This window comes from Oncorhynchus mykiss, chromosome 18 (assembly GCF_057628025.1).
Source record: "Oncorhynchus mykiss isolate SJ-2025 chromosome 18, ASM5762802v1, whole genome shotgun sequence".
Classification (NCBI taxonomy): Eukaryota; Metazoa; Chordata; class Actinopteri; order Salmoniformes; family Salmonidae; genus Oncorhynchus; species Oncorhynchus mykiss.
This window is the reverse complement of record NC_143039.1, coordinates 45,429,347-45,455,182: the sequence shown is the minus strand read 5'-3', so window position 1 is coordinate 45,455,182 and position 25,836 is coordinate 45,429,347. Positions and strand designations below refer to the sequence as shown.

General features: G+C 49.6%; 1 protein-coding gene across 1 annotated transcript in view; it reads right to left on the bottom strand.

Moving 5' to 3' along the window:
• The window catches only part of LOC110496810 (ephrin type-A receptor 7), a 254,968-nt gene that overhangs the window by 35,782 nt on the left and 193,350 nt on the right, over positions 1-25,836 (bottom strand). The window contains exons 6-10 of the mRNA XM_036952654.2: positions 13,688-13,812; positions 12,380-12,602; positions 11,923-12,031; positions 6,575-6,630; positions 4,613-4,738 (exon numbers count right to left, since the gene is read on the bottom strand). Coding sequence (XP_036808549.1) covers positions 4,613-4,738; positions 6,575-6,630; positions 11,923-12,031; positions 12,380-12,602; positions 13,688-13,812 — 639 coding nt within the window. The remainder of the gene's footprint in view (positions 1-4,612; positions 4,739-6,574; positions 6,631-11,922; positions 12,032-12,379; positions 12,603-13,687; positions 13,813-25,836) is intronic.

Here is a 25,836-nt window from a genome sequence, read left to right as displayed (position 1 = left end):
GAGAGAGCGGAGGAGCGAGAGAGAGAGCGGAGGAGAGAGAGAGAGCGGAGGAGAGAGAGAGAGCGGAGGAGCGAGAGAGAGCGGAGGAACGAGAGAGAGAGAGCGGAGGAGCGAGAGAGAGAGAACGGAGGAGCGAGAGAGCGGAGGAGCGAGAGAGAGAGCGGAGGAGCGAGAGAGAGAGAGAGAGAGCGGAGGAGCGAGAGAGAGAGAGCGGAGGAGCGAGAGAGAGAGAACGGAGGAGCGAGAGAGAGAGAACGGAGGAGCGAGAGAGAGAGCGGAGGAGCGAGAGAGAGAGCGGAGGAGCGAGAGAGAGAGCGGAGGAGCGAGAGAGAGAGAGCGGAGGAGCGAGAGAGAGAGCGGAGGAGCGAGAGAGAGAGAGCGGAGGAGCGAGAGAGAGAGAGCGGAGGAGCGAGAGAGAGAGAGAGCGGAGGAGCGAGAGAGAGCGGAGGAGCGAGAGAGAGCGGAGGATCGAGAGAGAGAGCGGAGGAGCGAGAGAGAGAGCGGAGGAGCGAGAGAGAGAGCGGAGGAGCGAGAGAGAGAGCGGAAGAGCGAGAGAGAGAGCGGAGGAGCGAGAGAGAGCGAGAGAGCGGAGGAGCGAGAGAGAGAGAGCGGAGGAGCGAGAGAGAGAGAGCGGAGGAGCGAGAGAGAGAGAGCGGAGGAGCGAGAGAGAGAGAGCGGAGGAGCGAGAGAGAGAGAGAGCGGAGGAGCGAGAGAGAGCGGAGGAGCGAGAGAGAGCGGAGGAGCGAGAGAGAGCGGAGGAGCGAGAGAGAGCGGAGGAGCGAGAGAGAGAGCGGAGGAGCGAGAGAGAGAGCGGAGGAGCGAGAGAGAGAGCGGAGGAGCGAGAGAGAGAGCGGAAGAGCGAGAGAGAGAGCGGAGGAGCGAGAGAGAGAGCGGAGGAGCGAGAGAGAGAGAGCGGAGGAGCGAGAGAGAGCGGAGGAACGAGAGAGAGAGCGGAGGAGCGAGAGAGAGAGCGGAGGAGCGAGAGAGAGCGGAGGAGCGAGAGAGAGAGCGGAGGAGCGAGAGAGAGAGCGGAGGAGCGAGAGAGAGAGCGGAGGAGCGAGAGAGAGAGCGGAGGAGCGAGAGAGAGAGCGGAGGAGCGAGAGAGAGAGAGCGGAGGAGCGAGAGAGAGAGCGGAGGAGCGAGAGAGAGAGCGGAGGAGCGAGAGAGAGAGCGGAGGAGCGAGAGAGAGAGCGGAGGAGCGAGAGAGAGAGCGGAAGAGCGAGAGAGAGAGCGGAAGAGCGAGAGAGAGAGCGGAGGAGCGAGAGAGAGAGAGCGGAGGAGCGAGAGAGAGCGGAGGAACGAGAGAGAGAGCGGAGGAGCGAGAGAGAGAGCGGAGGAGCGAGAGAGAGCGGAGGAGCGAGAGAGAGAGCGGAGGAGCGAGAGAGAGAGCGGAGGAGCGAGAGAGAGAGCGGAGGAGCGAGAGAGAGAGCGGAGGAGCGAGAGAGAGAGCGGAGGAGCGAGAGAGAGACCGGAGGAGCGAGAGAGAGACCGGAGGAGCGAGAGAGAGAGAGCGGAGGAGCGAGAGAGAGAGCGGAGGAGCGAGAGAGAGAGCGGAGGAGCGAGAGAGAGAGAGAGAGCGGAGGAGCGAGAGAGAGAGAGAGAGAGAGAGAGCGGAGGAGCGAGAGAGAGAGAGCGGAGGAGCGAGAGAGAGAGCGGAGGAGCGAGAGAGAGAGAGCGGAAGAGCGAGAGAGAGCGGAGGAGCGAGAGAGAGAGCGGAGGAGCGAGAGAGAGAGCGGAGGAGAGAGAGAGAGCGGAGGAGCGAGAGAGAGCGGAGGAACGAGAGAGAGAGCGGAGGAGCGAGAGAGAGAGAGCGGAGGAGCGAGAGAGAGCGGAGGAGCGAGAGAGAGAGAGAGCAGAGGAGCGAGAGAGAGAGAGCGGAGGAGCGAGAGAGAGAGAGAGCGGAGGAGCGAGAGAGAGAGCGGAGGAGCGAGAGAGAGAGCGGAGGAGCGAGAGAGAGAGCGGAGGAGCGAGAGAGAGAGCGGAGGAGCGAGAGAGAGAGCGGAGGAGCGAGAGAGAGACCGGAGGAGCGAGAGAGAGAGAGCGGAGGAGCGAGAGAGAGAGAGCGGAGGAGCGAGAGAGAGAGAGCGGAGGAGCGAGAGAGAGAGCGGAGGAGCGAGAGAGAGAGAGCGGAGGAGCGAGAGAGCGGAGGAGCGAGAGAGAGAGAGCGGAGGAGCGAGAGAGAGCGGAGTAGAGAGAGAGAGCGGAGGAGAGAGAGAGAGAGCGGAGGAGAGAGAGAGAGAGCGGAGGAGAGAGAGAGAGAGCGGAGGAGAGAGAGAGAGAGCGGAGGAGCGAGAGAGAGAGCGGAGGAGCGAGAGAGAGAGCGGAGGAGCGAGAGAGAGAGCGGAGGAGCGAGAGAGAGAGAGAGAGCGGAGGAGCGAGAGAGAGAGAGAGAGAGAGAGAGAGAGCGGAGGAGCGAGAGAGAGAGAGAGCGGAGTAGCGAGAGAGAGAGAGAGAGCGGAGGAGCGAGAGAGAGAGAGAGAGCGGAGGAGCGAGAGAGAGAGAGCGGAGGAGCGAGAGAGAGAGAGAGCGGAGGAGCGAGAGAGAGAGAGAGCGGAGGAGCGAGAGAGAGAGAGAGTGGAGGAGCGAGAGAGAGCGGAGGAGCGAGAGAGAGAGAGAGCGGAGGAGCGAGAGAGAGAGAGCGGAGGAGCGAGAGAGAGAGAGCGGAGGAGCGAGAGAGAGAGAGAGAGGGGAGGAGCGAGAGAGAGAGGGTGCGGAGGAGCGAGAGAGAGAGAGAGAGAGGGGAGGAGCGAGAGAGAGAGAGAGAGGGGAGGAGCGAGAGAGAGAGAGGGGAGGAGCGAGAGAGAGAGAGGGGAGGAGCGAGAGAGAGAGGGGAGGAGCGAGAGAGGGAGGAGCGAGAGAGAGCAGAGGAGCGAGAGAGAGAGAGCGGAGGAGCGAGAGAGAGAGCGGAGGAGCGAGAGAGAGAGAGCGGAAGAGCGAGAGAGAGCGGAGGAGCGAGAGAGAGAGCGGAGGAGCGAGAGAGAGAGCGGAGGAGAGAGAGAGAGCGGAGGAGCGAGAGAGAGCGGAGGAACGAGAGAGAGAGCGGAGGAGCGAGAGAGAGAGAGCGGAGGAGCGAGAGAGAGCGGAGGAGCGAGAGAGAGAGAGAGCAGAGGAGCGAGAGAGAGAGAGCGGAGGAGCGAGAGAGAGAGAGAGCGGAGGAGCGAGAGAGAGAGCGGAGGAGCGAGAGAGAGAGCGGAGGAGCGAGAGAGAGAGCGGAGGAGCGAGAGAGAGAGCGGAGGAGCGAGAGAGAGAGCGGAGGAGCGAGAGAGAGACCGGAGGAGCGAGAGAGAGAGAGCGGAGGAGCGAGAGAGAGAGAGCGGAGGAGCGAGAGAGAGAGAGCGGAGGAGCGAGAGAGAGAGCGGAGGAGCGAGAGAGAGAGAGAGAGAGCGGAGGAGCGAGAGAGCGGAGGAGCGAGAGAGAGAGAGCGGAGGAGCGAGAGAGAGAGAGCGGAGGAGCGAGAGAGAGCGGAGGAGAGAGAGAGAGCGGAGGAGAGAGAGAGAGAGCGGAGGAGAGAGAGAGAGAGCGGAGGAGAGAGAGAGAGAGCGGAGGAGAGAGAGAGAGAGCGGAGGAGCGAGAGAGAGAGCGGAGGAGCGAGAGAGAGAGCGGAGGAGCGAGAGAGAGAGCGGAGGAGCGAGAGAGAGAGAGAGAGCGGAGGAGCGAGAGAGAGAGAGAGAGAGAGAGAGAGAGCGGAGGAGCGAGAGAGAGAGAGAGCGGAGTAGCGAGAGAGAGAGAGAGAGCGGAGGAGCGAGAGAGAGAGAGAGAGCGGAGGAGCGAGAGAGAGAGAGAGAGCGGAGGAGCGAGAGAGAGAGAGAGCGGAGGAGCGAGAGAGAGAGAGAGCGGAGGAGCGAGAGAGAGAGAGAGTGGAGGAGCGAGAGAGAGCGGAGGAGCGAGAGAGAGAGAGAGCGGAGGAGCGAGAGAGAGAGAGCGGAGGAGCGAGAGAGAGAGAGCGGAGGAGCGAGAGAGAGAGAGAGAGGGGAGGAGCGAGAGAGAGAGGGTGCGGAGGAGCGAGAGAGAGAGAGAGAGAGGGGAGGAGCGAGAGAGAGAGAGAGAGGGGAGGAGCGAGAGAGAGAGAGAGAGGGGAGGAGCGAGAGAGAGAGAGGGGAGGAGCGAGAGAGAGAGAGGGGAGGAGCGAGAGAGAGAGGGGAGGAGCGAGAGAGGGAGGAGCGAGAGAGAGCAGAGGAGCGAGAGAGAGCGGAGGAGTGAGAGAGCGGAGGAGCGAGAGAGCGGAGGAGCGAGGAGCGAGAGCGAGCGGAGGAGTGAGTGAGCGGAGGAGCGAGAGAGCGGAGGAGCGAGAGAGCGGAGGAGCGAGAGAGCGGAGGAGCGAGAGAGCGAGAGAGAGAGAGCGGGAGAGCGAGAGAGAGAGAGCGGGAGAGCGAGAGAGAGAGAGCGGAGGAGCGAGAGAGAGCGGAGGAGCGAGAGAGAGCGGAGGAGCGAGAGAGAGAGCGGAGGAGAGCGAGCGAGAGAGAGAGAGAGAGAAAGAAAGAGCGGGGGGAGAGACAGAAAAGGAGACAAAGACAGGGCAAACAGAGAGGAGGTAAAATTGGCAAAGAAAAAGACAGAAGCACAAAGAAAGAGAATATGAGAGTATATGAAAGCCAAAGCACTGTCTCAGTACCTGTGTGCACGATTCTCTCTATTTTGATGCTGGAGTTGTCGAGCTCTTTGGCAAAGGCGAGGACAGCCTGCACCAGGTCCTCACACGTCTCTGGGTCTATGTAGGTCCTCCGGGTCGGGATCTTAACTGTGGGACACAGACGGTCACATAATATTACGACCTGCACAATCTACCGCAACACCACAGAATCACAAATCCATATTCAACACTACTAAGGCACGTGAAATAGATCACGACATGAGTGGGAATTCGTAGCAGAGTAGCTCGGCTTAAAGGGTTCCTGTCTTAGACTTCAGAACCCTTCAGAAAAAACGAATAATTTTCACTAGAAACTAGGGTCGGGAATAATTGGCAGGAAATGCTGAGGTAAATGCCTTTGAGTGTGTCACTTTGTTAGGAGAGTTTATTTCACAAAAAGCAACCTAAAAACTCTACCTGCATCAAAGGAGGTGATATTCGGTCCCTATCCCACATGTATCTGTGAACTCACACTAAATGTCTGTCCTGTGAACTCACACTAAATGTCTGTCCTGTGAACTCACACTAAATGTCTGTCCTGTGAACTCACACTAAATGTCTGTCCTGTGAACTCACACTAAATGTCTGTCCTGTGAACTCACACTAAATGTCTGTTCTGTGAACTCTTGCCTTCTAACCTGTCCTCCATTGTGAATGTTCCGGGCCATCCCAGAAGCCTTTGGGGCCAGACTGGTTCTGAAATGTGATTACAACTCTAAATCGACCAGGTCTCGACTCACTGTCTCATAACGGCTTATTGATCACACACACACACAGACACACAGACACACACAGACTCACACAAAAAAAGTCTGATTGCAGAGCAAATGAAAGCCTCTCCATTCCAGCTGGCCTGTGTTGAGTGGAAGGATCGAAGAGCCTCTTTTTTCCCGAGCAGTGGGTTCCTTAACCACACAAAACAATAGCTCAGCGGAGGAGTTATTACTTTTATTTAAAGTAGGCCAGCACCAGTCTTGATTCATTTCTGCTCTCGCTCCTTCTCTCTCTCTGCTTGGGCTTTTTGTGAGGTTGATTTGTTTCACGGTTAACCGTGTCTTTGCCACAAGCGATTGAGGGGAAATGAATGGATCTTAAGACTGCATGACTGCACAAGAAACACACACACACAAAGAGATGTACGTAGACCCACCAAAAGGGGAGGAAACGGCTTCATGTCATTCACACAGCACAGTCTGTGGGCAGCAATAGGGGCACCCCAGAGATTGAATAAGTAGCGTTTTCAACGGGGAGGTGGGGGAAGTGTGTATGTGTATGGTTGTGTGTGTGTGTGTGTCTGTGTTTACACGTTTTAAGTGTGCGCAGATGTCTGTCCGCATTTGTGCCCGTCTCAGAAAGTGTGTGAGTGTGTGTGAGCTCGTCAGCTGCTGGCGTGTCCTTATTTGAGCAGATTTCATTCCCAGCCACATGGCTGCAGCTCATTATTCACCAAGCGTACACACGCACACACACACGCATACAAGCACAGACACCTGCTCACAGACAGACACGCCACATAGCGTGTGCGCACACACACACACACACGAAAAATGTCAAACAGCCCACAATCGGTGAAACAAAGTCCTTCAAAATGGTTGGTGGAAAAACAGACATGGGAAACATTCAAATCCTTCCTAGTCAGGGGACAGCAAATCATCTGGCTGGCCCGCTCCGTATCCTTATTTCTCCTTCGTTGTCTTTGTTCCAGCTATCAATTCCCTTCTCTCCATCCCCCCCTCATCCTCATCCTCCTCCCTATTTATTTAAATCTCTCTCCATCACATTCCGCCTCGCACACCATCCAACGGACTGTAACAGTGTGCTCAGTGTATCCTAAGCACGCACATGGAATTAAGTATTAATGGCCATGCACAAGTTAATACTTCACACACACACAGAGAGAGAGAGAGACAGAGAGGGAGTGTGTGTGTCGCCACAGTTACTCACATTGGAAGTAGAGCTCTTCGTCTCCCTCTTGACTGGCCTTGCTGTATCTACACTGTCTGCAGAGAGGGAACAAACAGAGATATAAAACATCACTAGCTATATAAAAAAATAAATAGATGATACAAGTCTTCAATTCCTCTTAAAATGAGAACAATAGGTTTCTGAACCTCAGTGAATTGGAACTTGGATCACTGTTGTTCAGTGGAACTGGCTGGACAAAACTCACTTCTGAAACCGGGCACCTCCTGTGGAAATCAAACCTGCACATGGGCGTACCTTCATAACTCACACACACTTCTGCATAAATACCCCCCAACCCATAACACACACACTCTTCCAACTGTTCTAATGAGCTGTACACACTTCCTCTCACATAGCTCATCCTGTGCCTCCACAGAGTAGTAGTACAGAGTGGCTGTCTAATTGGTGGCGCTTTCCAACTGGAGAGAGAGAGAGAGAGTTCAGAGCCTTGCTCTTAATGTCTCACTCTGGTGGTCTTAAGAACTGAATGGGGACAGCCAGAGCCAGGCATTCTGATTGGCCACCGTGCACATGGGAATTGAGATGAGGACAAGAGGCCTTGATGAAGTGCTACAATTCATTACAGGTCGTGAAGAAGCATTCAGCGATTGAGTGGTCTCTAATTCACAACCAGTTTGAAACAAAAGAAAGGCACAGGGTCAAACAGAGCTAAAGGTTAATTTGTGCATAAACATATAAAACACAGGAGGCTGGTGAGGGGAGCACGTCTCATAATAGTGGCTGGAATGAAGTGAATGGAATGGCATGTTTGATACCATTCCAGCCATTACTACGAGCTCATCCTCCCCATTCACCAGCCGCCTGTGGTGTACAATATACAAGAGGAGTGTGAGTGCGCGTTATTGTTTTTGTGTGATCGCAACTGTGCATTAGTGTCTGCTGTGTGAATGCATGTCCGTGTATGTGCGTGTGCGTCTGGCTGTCTGCCGTGTGTGTGTGTGTGTGTGTGTGCTTGTTAATGCGTGCGTCTGTTCATGTGTGCATGCGCTGTCTGTGTGCGTGTCCTTGTTTGTGTCTGTTCATGTGTGTTAATGCGCACGTCAAGCCATATCACCAGTGCATGCACACACGGTGCGATGGGAAAGACAGGTTTGGAGGGGATGCTGACACACACACACAGACCTTAAACTGCAGGACGAGAGAGAGGAGTGGGGAAGAATAAGACAACCAGCCTTTAGGGACAATCTGTCAGGGCCAACCAGCAGACACATGCAGAGAGAGAGAGAGAGAGAGAGAGAGAGAGAGGGCAAGAGCGCAAAGGGCATACTACAGCCTGGTACCATTTCAGCCCCTAGCCCCTATACCTGCCGCTTTCACAGGTCTGAAAGCATGGACAGGTGTAAGCTCCACCTAGCCCTACACCATAATGCATCAACCGTCATCTGTGAAATCCAAAATGGGCAGACGGATCCGAATGGAACCAGGCCCAAGGACATAAAGAAATAAATGTAAACCTTTATTTATTTAACCTTTATTTGGACAGGGAGTCAATGCCGAGACCCAGGTCTCTTCTCCAGATGACCCCTGTTAAGCACCCCAATACACATCAACATAGCATACACCTTAAAGTACACGCACAAGGAGTCACTGTTCCATCATCTCTCTGTCTCGACAGGGGCGTTGGAGTTGGACTGGGTCAGGCAGGAAAAGAATGAGGGAGAAAGTGTGGAGGAATATTACCCAAAATAAAGGGTCAAGGGGAGAAAGGAAAGAGGGAGGAGCAGGGGAGAGGGGAGGGAGGAGTGCAGACATGCCTGTACCTGGCGGTTGACAGCTGCGTGTAGGGAGAAAGAGGAGGAAGAGGAGGAGGAGGAAGAGTGGAGAAGGAGGTGGAGAGCAGCACCACGCTAGTAGGAGCTATGTTGGAGGAGCTGGACGAGAGACTGCTGGGTAGAAGAGAAGAAGGGCAGGGGGGGGCGGGGCTAAATCACAACCTCTCTCCTCATTGGCTACAGGACAGGTGGTGTGCCCCAATTCTCTGAAATGGCTTCCTTTCCGTTTGACGTCATAGGACAGCCTGGATGTAAACCAGAAGGTATGCATGGTGCTTTCACCCAGAGTCGAGATACACCAAAGAATTCGGCAAACTATTTTAGTTCGAATTTATCTCTTCCAGTGAGTAGCACATTCGACTACTATGTAGTGTGCCAACATTAGGGCCAAACTCTGTAGAGGAGACCATTTTAGAGTATTGGGATTCACCTTGTGATGAGCATAGAGAGCCTCACATGTACGGACATAAAAGACTACGAGGGGAGCTAGGCCGAGGGAGTGAGGGGAGGAAGTGAGAAAAACAAAAAGGGGAAATCGAAAGGAGAGTAGCGGAGCACAGGGGGCAGATCCAAAATGGAGTAGGTTGCTGCCCATTGGAGGAGAACACTGATTGGAAAGCCCTGGTGTGTACCAGGCGTGCAGCAAGTGTGACAAGGGACTGAGCCTCTTTCGCTCACTCTTTATTTCCGTCTCATCCACCCCTCCTATGATTGGGTCACAGTCCACGCACATACGCAATGGCCTTCCACCTACACCGTTTCCTTCCTACTATATTTATTTCTCTCCCTCTATCCCCCTCTCCGCTGACCGCGTGACCAACAGTGTCTGTCCGGAGGCAGCAGAGGGTAAACAATCAGTGCTCTGACCAGCCAAGCTTGAACTTCCTGGAGAGATTAGGAGCTGCTGCCGCTGCCCTGTAACCTTGGCACTGTCAAACTCTGTCAAGCAGGAATGAAATGTGTGTGTTGCATCTGTCTGTTCATATAAACTAAAGTAGGAAAGGGACTTTCTATACGCAGTGTGGCAATCACTATGTACTATGTCAGTGTCAGCATGTGCATGGCTATAACAATGCCTCCCTCTCACGCTATGTGTGTGTTCCAGTAATGTGTCCGTAAGAGGGGGGGGGGGGGGGGGGGAAGAGGGACAGGACAGATGGGTGAGATTCATATACGTACCATATAACCTCCAGGCAAAACACATCTAGCCGACCCCAGACACAATTTCAAACTGCCTGATCTGACAGGGGCATTTCATTCAAGTGGAGATAATCTGACTGTGTGTGTGTGTGTGTGTGTGTGTGTGTGTGTGTGTGTGTGTGTGTGTGTGTGTGTGTGTGTGTGTGTGTGTGTACGTGTACACGCGCGTGCCCCTAAGTGAGCAGATCATCTGTAATTGTAGCCCTGCGGTGACATCGGAGGTCAGCCATATTTGCAAACATGAAAGCATGGTAATTGAGGCATCAACCCACCTGCCTGCGTCTGAGGACGAGAAGAGCCGGCTAATAGCCATGTTCTCATAGACTGATGAACGACGCAAGCATTCTGGGATGAGCAGTTTCCAATACATCCATTCTCAATGAAGGTCAATTGGTTCACACTGGTAGGGATTCTGGTCATGGGGGCGTGTCTGCAGGATTGGGTCCGTGTGTATGGGTCAATAAGTTACAGTATGTATCTGAGCGGGTGTGTGTGGGGTCCATTAGCCGTTTAAAGCATGTCGGTGTGAAGGTGTAATTGGCCAGTGTGTGCAACATATCCTTTTGTGCGCGCGCGGGTATGGGTGAGTGTGTGTGTACATGGGTGAGTGTGCGACCGCGCGCGTGCATGGGTGAGTGTGCGACCGCGCGCGTGCATGGGTGAGTGTACGTGCGTGTGTATGGGTGAGTGTGCGTGCGTGTGCATGGGTGGGTGAGTGTGCGCGCGCGTGCATGGGTGGGTGAGTGTGCGCGCGCGTGCATGGGTGAGTGTGCGCGCGCGTGCATGGGTGAGTGTGTGTGCGCGTGCATGGGTGAGTGTGTGAACGAGTGTGTATGGGTGAGTGTGTGCGCAATAAGCGTGTGTGTGATCGACAGTTCCTGTGCGTCCTCAGCATATTGTGTTGGTGTGAATGAATGAATGAATGAATGAATGAATGAATGGAAGCTATTTCACACTCCATCTAATCCCATCTCCCAGATTAATGTGGAGCAGGAGAAAAATGGAAGAAAATAGAGGGTTTGTAAAGTTGGACATCTCTTCTACACAAAGATACTGGGTGATAAGTCAGCGACTGAGTGTGTACACTGCTGTGTGTGTGTGTGTGTCATATGTTACTATCTTAGACTAACATTCTAATTGCCTCCATATTAGATGCACTGACTGTGATAGGCTCTGTACAAGAGTGTGTGTGTGTCATATGTTACTATCTTAGACTAACATTCGAATTGCCTCCAAATTAGATGCACGGACTGTGATGGGCTCTGTACAAGAGTGTCGGCCAAATGGGTCAAACGCAAATGTAAGATCTGATTGCGGCCGTTCGTGTGTGTGTGTGTGTATATATATAATTGTGTGTGTCTGATTGGGAGTGTGTGTGTGTGTGTGTGTGTGTGTGTGTGTGTGTATAATTGTGTGTGTCTGCGTGGGAGTGTGGAGTCGGAATGCCAACACGCTGGAGCATGTGTGATGGAGTGTGTGAGAGCGCGGGGGAGTGTGTGTGGGCGTGTGAGTTGGGATTTCTATAGACGTAGACAGATGTCAAAGTGCACAGAGCTGAAATGGCAGAGAACCACCTTCCATCTCTCCACTCAACTGAATAAAACACACAGGACTTCTGTGCACACAATGCCTATTTTGGCAAAACTTCTTGGCAACAACATGGAGATGCCCTTAAGTTGTGTAGTTGCTACTCTGGTAACCATAGTGAAAGTACTCAATTGTGCATAACTGTAAATAATGTACACAAAACTATGGTGGAATGACAAAAGTAAGATCACAAGCCAAACAGGATGAGTCTAATTTAAATCCTGGAAACGATACAACCATTTAGCATGGCTGCCCCAGCATTGCCAATCTAAAGAGCCTTGCTAATGCTCTATATTACAGTGGCTCTGAGCTGAGCTGATTGAACATGCATTAAAGCTCTTCTCATTGTGATTACATGCTTTGAGGCAGAGTGCTTCTCCTCATTGGATTATTGTAATCAGGATTATGATGGAGTGGCATGAGCCGTGACTGAGTGTGTGTGTGTGTGTTTAGGAGTGTGCGTGCTTATTGTGTGCGTGCCCCATTATGGGTGTACCTTCTTCAGATGTAATTGTTTGTGTGTGTGCGTGCACGTTGTGTATATCTGAATGTGTGTGCATGTGTTGTGTGTGTATTACTGTGTGTGGTGTCTATCTGTTTGAGCATGTGCTGTATGTGTGTGTTCGTGCATATTGTCTGTGTATCTGTAGGAGTGTGTGTATTCATGCCTATTGTCTGTCTCTCTGTCTCTCCCTGTGTGTGTGTGTGTGTGTGTGTGTGTGTGTGTGTGTGTGTGTGTGTGTGTACCTTCTCCAGAGGAGCAGGCCCACTCCCATAGAGAGCAGCATGATGAGGGCGGCCACAGACACCACCACGATGATGATTACTGGGTTCTGCTCACTGGACGCCAGCGCCACTGTGGATTGGAACGGACACACATACATTGTTTAAGAGCAGGCAGACGGGTGAACACACACACATACATAAAGATGACACAGATGACAATAAAGTGACACCCTATCACAGAGCAAAAAGAAGAGACATTTCACAGCTTGATTTCTAAATCCTGGAGCCTTGCATGTACCCCCCCCCCCCCTCCACACACACACACACACACACACACACACACACACACACCTCAGTCTTTAGAAAACAGGAGGCCTCTGTGTGGGCTGTCTGGACGCCCACACGGCCCTATCCCAAGCTGCCTCGCGGCGATGGAACGAGATAGCGAGGAAAATGAGGGAGAAACGGGCACACTCACGTTCGCCAAGCGTCTGCAGCTCCAGGGGAGCGCTGTAGCCTCCGTAGTCGATGGGAGAGGGGGAGGAGGAAGAGGAGGAGGCGGCGGCGGAGAGGAGGGAGGAGGGGGCCGGGGTGGAGAAAGGGCGGATGAGGAAGACGTAGGTGGTGCCAGGCTTGAGGTTGTTGACGCTGATGCGGGTGGCGGCCGTCTTGACCGTTGAGTAGCTCTTGTCCTTCTGTTCCTGAAGGAGGGAGGAGAGAGAGTGGCCGGAAAGAACGTTTGAAAGGCGTTTTGTCGAAACATGGCTACGCTAAAACTACAAGAGCACCAAGCGGGTATACTCTGTTGTTTTTTTACGTGGTCCTCCGGAGCTCAGTTGCCGCTTGCAACGGCAGGACAGTGCGTTTGATTCCGGGGACCACCCGTATGTAAAATGTACGCGCGCATGACTGCAAACGGTGTTCGGATACAACGACATATATTATTATATTATAATGAACACTTTCGACTGTTCCCTTTCCCGTCACTGGGTTGATTCTGAGTGGTGCCTATTGCGTGTCATAAGATCCCTCAGAGAGCGTTGGGCTGGTAACCGAGAGGACGCTGGTTCGCATACCCGAGCCGACAAGGTGAAAGATCGGTCGATGTGCAAGCCACTTAATCCTAATTTGCTCCAGGGGCGCCGTACTAGATTGGCTGATAATATGGAAAACAATACAAGCAGACTCATGTGATTCAAAACAATTGACTCTAAAAGGTTAAAGGCTGTGAGACGACGTGCATAAAACCTTCAGAATCAAAGCAAAGAAACAACCCTAGGATCTGCATGCGTATCTGAATGTATGTTTAGGTGTGTGTGTGTGTGTGTGTCGTTTGCTTGTCGTCACGTGGTAATGAGTATTTGGAGGTGCGTGCTCTTTAACGCGGTCGTACTTGTCCATGAATTAACATGGCATGGAGAGAACAGAGAGAGAGAGAGATTGACAGTCGTACTGAGTGTCCCCGTGGAGACTGCAAATAGGCGACATTGACAGAGATGAACGTGATGGACGGACGACGCGCCAAGAGTGGGATGCGACGAGGGGGACCGAGAGAAGTGTTGAAAGAGGGAGTGCGCCTCGTGACGATTTGAGAGTATAGTTGAGAGGGAGTGCGACGGAGTAGTTGAGTGTGGGAAGTTTTATTTAAGAGTGAATGTGACAGAGTGGATTTGAGATTAAATGTAACGCGACGGAGTTGACCGAATGTGACGGAGTTGACAGTTGTAAACAGGACGGAGTGGACCGTATATGGCGGAGTGACTGAGTTTAAAGCTTCTTTAGTTACCTTTTCGTAGTACTTGATCTCGTACTCGGTGCTGCTGCTGTTGGGGTAGCTGGGCTCCCTCCACACCAGGGTGAGGCTGCGCTGCTCAATCTTCTCCGCACGCAACTCACTCACCAGAGAGGGCGCTATCGAGAGGGCGGGCCAAAAGAGAGAGGGAATCATGTGAGAAAAAGAGAGAAGGCGAAGAGAGGGTGAAAGGGAGAAAATAAAATAAATAATGAAATGTATTTATCAAAGTTCTTTCTGGGACGACTTCATCCAAGTCATAAAAGTTTCATGATGTTAGCGCTGAGCGGGTCTCCATACAGTATTCATTGATGGCTGGAGGGTGGGCGGAGATGTTCTCTCCCTATCAGACTCAGTCCCGGTCAGAACTTTTGTTTCGGACTCAATAATATCCAGTAGATGTGTTGAATGAACATTGACCATGAACAGTGTAAAAACATTTCCACATTCTTCCACATACTTCCTTGACCACATGACCTGAAGTGACCAGGAAACCATCCCTTGTTACCACTGATGCTCCGAAAGCTCCGCCCACTCGTCAAGCTAGAATTAAGAGGTCATTAACGAGGTAATGCAAAATTAGCTGACACTCAAACCTCAAAAGGAACACTTAAGCGCAGCTCATTGTCAGTCAACGACCAGTACGGTTGAAGCCTTTTGTCATTACCACAATTAACATATTGCTAATGAGCAGCAAATAGTCAGTAAACATTCATGATATTTTCATTGCTAGGTATTTTCCGTCCATCTGCCGAGTCATGTTTCAATTTGTGCAATTCTCCCTTTCTTTCTAAACCTCTTTCCCTCTCTCCCATGTCAATTCTGATTAGTCCAAATTTCTCTCCTCAATCGTGCTTCTTTCACTCCTAATCTCTTTCGAGACCTCTGGTCACCCCCCGCACACACACACACACACACACTCTGATTTTACAACTGCCTTTCTATCAAATACATACGAGCACACGCGCACGCGCACACACACATACACATCCACCCACACCCCGTGTGACCCCGGCCCTCAGTCTCCCTCTCAGTGGGACCGGTGTTGAAGTCGTTTTGAGGCGAGGATCAAAGCCAGAGCCGACCTTGTCTTTCGGAGTATCCCTCATATTGGCCCGTGTCTTACTGGCAGCTAATGAGGGCTGCACACAGCCTGTATGAGCCTGTTCAATTACAGCCACAGGCAGCAACTCAATGATGAGACAATAGAGCGAAATGGACTGGTCAAAGACAAAGAAATCCTATGAGTGTTTGTGTGTATTTGTACTGCGTGTGTGTGTGTGTGGGGGGGGGGGGGGGGGGGGGGGGGGGGGGGGGGGGGGGATCTATCTCCACCTACTCTCATCTCAGTAAAAGGCAGAGGTCTATACCCAGAAGCGCCTCAAAATTCTCGATACACGCGGGAAACCGTTGAGCCTGAAAAACCCAGCAGCGTTGCGGTTCCTGACACAAACCGGTGCGCCTGGCACCTACTACCGTACCCCGTTCAATCTTCTGTCTTGTCCATTCACCCTCTGAACGGCACACATACACAAGCCATGTCTCAAATGTCTCCTCCCCTTCATCTACACTGATTGAAGTGGATTTAACAAGGGACATCAATAAGGGATCATAGCTTTCACCTGGTCAGTCTGTCATGGAAAGAGCAAGTGTTCCTAATGTTATGTACACTCAGTGTATACCGCACTGTAAACAAACATATACACAATATGGTGACACACACACACAAGCATAGGCAGGCACACAGACCGCTACTGGCAGAATCAGACGCATGGACACACAGGCAAGCTCACACATCCCACGTGAAATACGTCGACAGTGTCAGCGAAGAGAGAGTAACAGGCGCCACTAATTCAGCAGCGAGTGCTGAATTAGATACACTAAGAACACCGTGTCAACTTGCTCTACCGTCTACAACTCCGGGCCATTGTTTGCCATTCCTTTGTGATTAATTATGCATGGGACAAACTGCTCCAAGACTCCGGCTCAAATGAGTCCGGCTCACAGCGGTAACGCCATCTGACAGAATCCTCTCTGCGGACACGTAGCCAAACCCGGTGGTAGTCCAGGCTTGTATTGAGTTTGGAAAACACTAACACACTCCAAGGGAGAACATTTCAACCCGACACACCCTGGTAGTGTAGTTGCAAGAACAGAAATATAGTGTGTGAAGAAAACCCACACACACTTGGAAAAGACAGGGGTTTAGTTACACAGACCAACGTAGTAATACGTTACCCAAACCCGCAAAATATTCCATCTCGGACCGGCGCGCACACACACACACAGAACCCCCTCACACACCTAGACACACACACAGAACCCCCTCACACACCTAGACACACCTAGACACACACTAATATCTAGTTTCCCCATCCGGTCTGAAAGCAGCTGGTGTGTGTTCATTGGGCTGACCCCTGTCTGAACGAAAGGAAATGGATGCTGAGAGGAGACTGAATTGGCCGCGGCAGACCAAGCCTAATTTCCACAGGCATTAGACCGGAGGTTACGACCTTACAGGGCTCCACTGTAATACAGGACCAGACCCCGTGGCTAACCAGACAGCTTTAACAGTCTCCCCCCCATCATAGATAGCTTCCACAGAATGACATGGAGGGAAAGACGGACGTATTTGACACAAACAGATCCAATCCCTTTCATTTCGGAATCCAAGATGTTTTAATGGTGAGGAAGGCATTGAAACTACGTGGTCTGATGGCTCAGTTCTGGCATGTGTCTATGCAGGTGGTGTACAGGCACAAACACGGCGTCTGATTCATAGGCAGTTGCACCTGCCTACCATCTGTCTGCCACCAACAAAGTTGCAGTATGAAGAGACAAGATAAAGTAAAAGACAGCTATGTGACAGGCAGGTAGATTGGCACAAAATGGCCCCCGCCTCCACAGTTGGATTCTATCCTCACGCAGCCAACCAAGGTGAGGTATAAATATATGCTACATTGTGCAGACAAAAGAAGATGTGGTGGCGGCGGTGGCTCTATTGCAGGTAATGAATACAATTTGGCACAAAATGGCCTCTGTGTTCCACAGCTGCACATGCCGTCCGCTGCTTCTCGCTATCACCGAAGACAGGCAGTGGAGCTGTAGTCCCTCAGGACCACCACAGAGAATGAGTGTGTGTGAACATCTCTCCCTCTCTCTCTCTCTCTCTCTCCATCCATCTCTCTGTCTCTTTTTTCTGTTCTCCCCTGCAGCCCTGTTTATGCATCTGCAATGAATAAATCCATCTTACCATGCAGAGGTTTCTTTGTTCTACTCGTCTCTCTCTCTCGTGTGTGTGTGTGTGTGTGTGTGTGTGTGTGTGTGTGTGTGTGTGTGTGTGTGTGTGTATACATCCAAAAAAAGACGAGTGATTGAGCCAACATGTATCAGCCAATCATGTCAGAGAAGTTAACAGGCTGTAAAGTACAAGTGTACAGCATTACTCCAAACATCTACAAGCTGGGTTAAAGCTGACTTGGGGAGGAAAGGAGACAAGTTTAGTGCTACAGAAGCACCCCACATCTCTGGAGTGCCTCTATGTGTGTTTATGTGTCTCCCTGAGTCTTGGCATAGCTAAATGAACTCAGAACAATACCATTATAAACACTACGATACTCTGGGACAGAAATACATATTTGGGGTGATGGTAGAAAATTTTTTAAATGTTTCTGAGATCATCTGAATGCCACTACATTGTGTGTGTGTGTGCGCGCGCGTGTGTATACCCACCAGTAAAGTGTGTCAATTCCCCTACATAAAGTATGCATCTCTGTGACAGTCACCAAATCCAACGCAACCTTTTAAAAATCATTCAACACACAAATAAGCCCCAGCCATCAAAAACAAAAAAGCCCACTCCCTTCAATCAGAATCCGTGTGAGCCACAAAGACAGACCCGCGATAATGACGTTGTGTTGTGGCCCAGCATCACCTCCCAGGGCTCACTATCTGGCAGTGGCCCCCGCTTTTAATCTGGGTCTATCAGCCGGCCCAGCGGTGGAGCGCTATCTGGCAGGATGTTCCCCGCTCCCTGTGTAATCTGCCCTATCAGTATTCTGTCTGTCTGCACGCACCGTGCCGGGCCGAGATAAAAACCTCACAATTACACCAGCGCACCAGCTACCCAAAATAGGAAGGGGTATAAAGAGAGGGAGGTAGGAGGAGAGGGGCGGACGGATCGAGTCAGAGGCAGGTATTATTGCTGGCCATTATCATTCATATGAACCGCTGTCTGTGTGCGTGTGTGTGAGAGTGACATACGTTCTGAGAGAAAACACACACACGACAGAGGATTCTGCAATTTGTGACGAGAGTGGGAGAGAAGGGTGAAGGAGGGGAGAATTGACACCTGACACCTGCCACAGATACATTTTCATCTAAAGTCCACGATTATAGACTGTGGGGGCTCGGTGTGTGTGTGTCTGCGTGTGTTTGTGTGTCTGCGTGTATCTGTGTTTGCATGTGTGTGTGCGCTGATAGCACCTCAGTGTGTGATAGAGAGAACCAGAGGAGGGTGACAGAGTGATTACATGTGCCAGCCTGTGGGTGGATGGATGGATGGATGGGTGAGCAAGAGCCAGAAAGTGAATTAACGAGAGAGGCACATGATTGAATTATGAAGTCAACTTAGTCCCCCCCCATCCCCCACAGTTCTATAGACCACATTCATCCGAAATACACATTCCCCAAATCATTCTCAAATGTTTGGGTCTCAAACCAGATTGTCAGTAAGTGGTTTGGACGGACTAGCTCCTGAATAGCCGAATAAGCTCAGTCTGTCAGTAACTATCCTCTTCCTGTGATTTTTGGATGGGCAAATTCTTCTGTCTTCTTCCATAACCCGTGACGGTTGCTGTAAGCCAGGCAGACTGTGGCGGGGCTCACATCCACACATACTGGGAGAGGCAGACCTGTCACCGCGGTTTGGCAGAGGAGACGGAGAGAGCTCAACACAGCCTGACAGAACACCCAGTCAGGGGGAAATGCCACACACACACACACACACACACACACACACACACACAAGCCCATGCACATACACGTGTGTACACAGACACCCAAATAGACATAAGCAAGCCCACACACTCACACAAATAAACAGCAAACAGAGGCAATGAATTTACAGGGAGTGCAGAGTGAAGTTTGAGGGTATAAAGTGCTGATGACTGCTTAAAGAGCATGAGAAACACTGTCACACAGAGATGGATGCGCATACTGTGTATCACAAACACACTCTGCATGTGCACACACTCACACACATGCACAAATGACCGTGGGGATATGTAGGCTAAATGGGAGGTGTATGTGTGTTCCATTTGTGCTGTATTAGACGTCAGTGGGTGTGAGCTAACTGATGAGAGGATGCTGTGTGTTAGGCCTGTCACTGTTGTGTCTGACAGACCAGCAGGAGGGTGACAGACAGTTGAGCTCATCAACAAACCACCCGAGACACACACACACCCTTAATGGAACACTGGTCACTTTAATAATATTTCCATACGGTCTATCCTACGTATTCTTCAGATGTACTACATATTCTATCCATAATGTCTATACATCACACACACATACATATATACAGTGCCTTGCGAAAGTATGCCGCCCCCTTGAACTTTGCGACCTTTTGCCACATTTCAGGCTTCAAATATAAAGATATAAAAATGTATTTTTTTGTGAAGAATCAACAACAAGTGGGACACAATCATGAAGTGGTACAACATTTATTGGATATTTCAAACTTTTTTAACAAATCAAAAACTGAAAAATTGGGCGTGCAAAATTATTCAGCCCCCTTAAGTTAATACTTTGTAGCGCCACCTTTTGCTGCGATTACAGCTGTAAGTCGCTTGGGGTATGTCTCTATCAGTTTTGCACATCGAGAGACTGACATTTTTTCCCATTCCTCCTTGCAAAACAGCTCGAGCTCAGTGAGGTTGGATGGAGAGCATTTGTGAACAGCAGTTTTCAGTTCTTTCCACAGATTCTCGATTGGATTCAGGTCTGGACTTTGACTTGGCCATTCTAACACCTGGATATGTTTATTTTTGAACCATTCCATTGTAGATTTTGCTTTATGTTTTGGATCATTGTCTTGTTGGAAGACAAATCTCCGTCCCAGTCTCAGGTCTTTTGCAGACTCCATCAGGTTTTCTTCCAGAATGGTCCTGTATTTGGCTCCATCCATCTTCCCATCAATTTTAACCATCTTCCCTGTCCCTGCTGAAGAAAAGCAGGCCCAAACCATGATGCTGCCACCACCATGTTTGACAGTGGGGATGGTGTGTTCAGGGTGATGAGCTGTGTTGCTTTTACGCCAAACATAACGTTTTGCATTGTTGCCAAAAAGTTCAATTTTGGTTTCATCTGACCAGAGCACCTTCTTCCACATGTTTGGTGTGTCTCCCAGGTGGCTTGTGGCAAACTTTAAACGTCACTTTTTATGGATATCTTTAAGAAATGGCTTTCTTCTTGCCACTCTTCCATAAAGGCCAGATTTGTGTAATATACGACTGATTGTTGTCCTATGGACAGAGTCTCCCACCTCAGCTGTAGATCTCTGCAGTTCATCCAGAGTGATCATGGGCCTCTTGGCTGCATCTCTGATCAGTCTTGTCCTTGTATGAGCTGGAAGTTTAGAGGGACGGCCAGGTCTTGGTAGATTTGCAGTGGTCTGATACTCCTTCCATTTCAATATTATCGCTTGCACAGTGCTCCTTGGGATGTTTAAAGCTTGGGAAATCTTTTTTGTATCCAAATCCGGCTTTAAACTTCTTCACAACAGTATCTCGGACCTGCCTGGTGTGTTCCTTGTTCTTCATGATGCTCTCTGCGCTTTTAACGGACCTCTGAGACTATCACAGTGCAGGTGCATTTATACGGAGACTTGATTACACACAGGTGGATTGTATTTATCATCATTAGTCATTTAGGTCAACATTGGATCATTCAGAGATCCTCACTGAACTTCTGGAGAGAGTTTGCTGTACTGAAAGTAAAGGGGCTGAATAATTTTGCACGCCCAATTTTTCAGTTTTTGATTTGTTAAAAAAGTTTGAAATATCCAATAAATGTCGTTCCACTTCATGATTGTGTCCCACTTGTTGTAGATTTTTCACAAATAAATACAGTTTTATATCTTTATGTTTGAAGCCCGAAATGTGGCAAAAGGTCGCAAAGTTCAAGGGGGCCGAATACTTTCGCACTGTATATATAAACTCATATAAAAAAAGTCCTCTCACTGTCAACTGTGTTGATTTTCAGCAAACTTAACATATGTTCATACAAATATTTACACAACAAGATTCAACAACTGAGACCTAAACTGAACAAGTTCTACAGACATGTGACTAACAGAAATGGAATGATGTGTCCCTGAACAAAGGCAGGGTCAAAATCAAAGTTAACAGTAACAGTCAGTATCTAGTGTGGCCACCAGCTGCATTAAACCTGTTTGGGCTAGTGGGCAGCATTTTCACGTTTAGATGAAAAGCGTGCCCAGAGTAAACAGCCTGCTACTCAGTCCCAGTTGCTAATATATGCATATTATCAGTAGATTTGGATAGAAAACACTGACGTTTCTAAAACTGTTTGAATGATGTCTGTGAGTATAACAGAACTCATATGGCAGGCAAAAACCTGAGAAAAATCCAACCAGGAAGTGGGAAATCTGAGCTTTGAAGTTTTTCAACTCTTGGCCTATCGAATACACAGTGTCTGTGGGGTCATATTGCACTTCCTAAGGCTTCCACTAGATGTCAACAGTCTTTAGAACCTCGTTTGATGCTTCTGTGAAGTGGGGCCGAATGAGAGGGGAATGAGTCAGAGGTCTGGCAGAGAGCCACGAGCTCGTGACGCGCGTTCATGTGAAAGTTACCTCGCGTTCCATTGCTTTTCTACAAACAAAGGAAATCTCTGGTTGGAACATTATTGAAGATTTATGATAAAAACATCCTAAAGATTGATTCTATACTTCGTTTGACATGTTTCTACGAACTGTAATATGACTTTTCGTTTGAACTTTTGCCAGGACCTGCCCGCGCGTCGTAAGTTTAGATTGTGTACTGAACGCGCGAACCAAAAGGAGTTATTTGGACATAAATGATGGACTTTATGGAACAAATCAAACATTTATTGTGGAATTGGGATTCCTGGGAGTGCATTCTGATGAAGATCAAAGGTAAGTGAATATTTATAATGCTATTTCTGACTCCAACATGGCGGATATCTTTTTGGGTTGTATTGGACTCTGAGCGCCATACTCAGATTATTGCATGGTTGTTGAAATCTGACACAGTGGTTGCATTAAGGAGAAGTATATCTTTAATTCTGTGAATAACACTTGTATCTTTTATCAATATTTATTATGAGTATTTCTGTAAATTGATGTGGCTCTGTACAAATTCACGGGATGTTTTCGAGGCAAAGCCAAATGTAAACTGAGGTTTTTGGATATAAATATGAACTTGATCGAACAAAAAATACATGTATTGTGTAACATGTTGTCCCGGGAGTGTCATCTGATGAAGATCATCAAAGGTTAGTGATTAGTGAATTTTAGTGATTAGTGATTAGTGAATTTTTATCTCTATTTCTGATTTTTGTGACTCCTCTCTTTGGTTGGAAAATCGCTATATGCTTTCTGTGACTAGTTGCTGACCTAACATCATATGTTCTGCTTTCGCTGAAACGCTTTTTATTTTTTATTTTTTTTTATCTAACACTGTGGTTGGATTAACGAGAATTGTATCTTTAAAATGGTGTCTAATACTTGTATGTTTGAGAAATTTGAATTATGAGATTTCTGTTGATTGAATTTGGTGCCCTGCAATTTCATTGGCTGTTGGCGAGGGGTTCCTAGACAGGTTTTAAGTACTGCAGTGCATCCCCTACTCATGGCCTGCATCAGATTTGCCAGTTCTTGCTGTGAGATGTTACCCCACTCTTTCACCAAGGCACCTGCAAGTTCCTGGACATTTCTGGGGGAAATGGCCTTAGCCCTCATCCTCCGATCCAACAGGTCCCAGACGTGCTCAATGGAATTGAGATCCGGGCTCTTCGCTGGCCATGGCAGAACTATGACATTCCTGTCTTGCAGGAAATCACGCACCGAACGAGCAGTACGGCTGGTGGCTTTGTCATGCTGGAGGGTCATGTCAGGATGAGCCTGCAGGAAGGGTACCACGTGAGGGAGGAGGATGTCTTCCCTGTAACGCACAGCGTTGAGATTGCCTGCAAAATGACAAGCTCAGTCCGGTGATACAGTGGGACACCGCCCCAGACCATGAAGGACCCTCCAACTCCAAATCGATCCCACTCCTCGGTGTAACGCTCATACCTTTGACGATAAACGCAAATCCGACCATCATCCCTGGTGAGACAAAACTGCGACTCGGAAACTCAGTGAAGCTGCGACTCAGTGAAGAGCACTTTCTGTCAGTCCGGTCTGGTCCAGCGACGGTGGGTTTGTGCCCGTAGGCGACGTTGTTGCCGGTGATGTCTGGTGAGGACCTGCCTTACAACAGGCCTACAAGCCCTCAGTCCAACCTCTCAGCCTATTGCGGACAATCTGAGAACTGATGGAGGGATTGTGCGTTCCTGCTGTAACTTGGGCAGTTGTTGTTGCCATCCTGTACCTGTCCCGCAGGTGGGATGTTCGGATGTACCGATCCTGTGTGTTGTTACACGTGGTCTGCCACTGCGAGGACGATCAGCTGTCCGTCCTGTCTCCCTGTAACACTGTCTTAGGCGTCTCACAGTATGGACATTGCAATTTATTGCCCTGGCCACATCTGCAGTCCTCATGCCTCCTTGCAGCATGCCTAATGCACGTTCACAAAGATGAGCAGGGACCCTGGGCTTCTTTCTTTTGGTGTTTTTCAGTAGAAAGGCCTCTTTAGTGTCCTAAATTTTCATAACTTTGACCTTAATTGCCTACCGTCTGTAAGCAGTTAGTGTCTTAACGATCATTCCACAGGTGCATGTTCATTAATTGCTTATGGTTCATTGAACAAGCATGGGAAACAGTGTTTAAACCCTTTAAAATGAAGATCTGTGAAGTTATTTGGATTTTTACCAATTATCTTTGAAAGACAGGGTCCTGAAAAAGGGACGTTTACGTATTTAAACTCCGGACTCCGACATTGCTCGTTGTAATACTTCTATATGTCTTAATTCCATAATTTCACTTTTAGATGTGTGTATTGCTGTGAATTGTTAGATAGTACGGCACTGTTGGAGCTAGGAACACAAGCATTTCACTACACCCGCAATAACATCTGCTAAATACGTGTATGTGACCAATCCAATGTGATTTGTTTTTGACAGCTGCACAATGAAGATCTTAACAGTTGTGAGGAGGCCAAAATGAAAGAGAGGAGGGGTTGAACGAAACAACTTCAAATTTCCTCTCCTTTCAGCGAGATGAAAAATGGGTTTTCACCTCTCTCGCTCTCTGCCTGGAGACTGAGTCATTGCGCTGTAGAGACTTCCGTTCAAAAGGAGCCCTCCAGCCCAGTGTGTTACTTGGTTTAACCAAGGATGTGTGTCTTTTCAGTCTGTGACTGTGTGCGTGCGTGTCTTCTATGTGTGTGTGTTTGTGATGGTGTGTATGTCTGTCCGTGACTGTGTGTGGTCTATGTCTTTGTGTTTGTGATGGTGTGTATGTCTGTCCGTGACTGTGTGTGGTCTATGTGTTTGTGATGGTGTGTATATCTGTCCGTGACTGTGTGTGGTCTATGTGTTTGTGTTTGTGATGGTGTGTATGTCTGTCCGTGACTGTGTGTGGTCTATGTGTGTGTGTTTGTGATGGTGTGTATGTCTGTCCGTGACTGTGTGTGGTCTATGTGTGTGTGTTTGTGATGGTGTGTATGTCTGTCCGTGACTGTGTGTGGTCTATGTGTGTGTGTTTGTGATGGTGTGCATGTCTGTCCGTGACTGTGTGTGGTCTATGTATTTGTGTTTGTGATGGTGTGTATGTCTGTCCGTGACTGTGTGTGGTCTGTGTTTGTGTTTGTGATGGTGTGTATGTCTGTCCGTGACTGTGTGTGGTCTATGTGTGTGTGTTTGTGATGGTGTGTATGTCTGTCCGTGACTGTGTGTGGTCTATGTATTTGTGTTTGTGAGGGTGTGTATGTCTGTCCGTGACTGTGTGTGGTCTATGTGTTTGTGTTTGTGATGGTGTGTATGTCTGTCCGTGACTGTGTGTGGTCTATGTGTTTGTGTTTGTGATGGTGTGTATGTCTGTCCGTGACTGTGTGTGGTCTATGTATTTGTGTTTGTGATGGTGTGTATGTCTGTCCGTGACTGTGTGTGGTCTATGTGTTTGTGAGGGTGTGTATGTCTGTCCGTGACTGTGTGTGGTCTATGTGTGTGTGTTTGTGATGGTGTGTATGTCTGTCCGTGACTGTGTGTGGTCTATGTATTTGTGTTTGTGATGGTGTGTATGTCTGTCCGTGACTGTGTGTGGTCTATGTATTTGTGTTTGTGATGGTGTGTATGTCTGTCCGTGACTGTGTGTGGTCTATGTGTTTGTGAGGGTGTGTATGTCTGTCCGTGACTGTGTGTGGTCTATGTGTTTGTGTATGACTGCAAAATACTGAACAGAAAAACATCAATTCAAAGTACCATGTGTGCAGACACTAAAGTGCATCCTCATAGACCCTGATAATAAGCCAAGCTAACCAATTCAAATTCTCATCACTGGCTGACAAAGCGTCTTAAGTGGCCGGGCCTCAGTCATGAGAAGTTGCTTGAAGACTCAATTCATTTGGTGGTCGCTGAAGCCTCACCTAGCCCATCACTTTTCATTAGGAGACCCAAAAGGCTTGGCACACACACACACCTCAAAAGGGAGAGAAAGGGGTTACAAAGACATTGAACTTTAATTTATTTCCATTCAGTGACCAGGAAATGAGTTATTTCGTGAGAGTCACTTTTTCATGGACTTCATGGTTTTATGTGCACCCCAGGAAGAGTAGCTGCTGCATGTGCCATAGCTAATGGAGATCCTAATCAACTAAACCCCCTCATATCCTCTCCACCTCATGCCTCACCTCCTGTCCTCCTCTCCACCTCATGCCTCACCTCCTGTCCTCCTCTCCACCTCACCTCCTCATGCCTCACCTCCTGTCCTCCTCTCCACC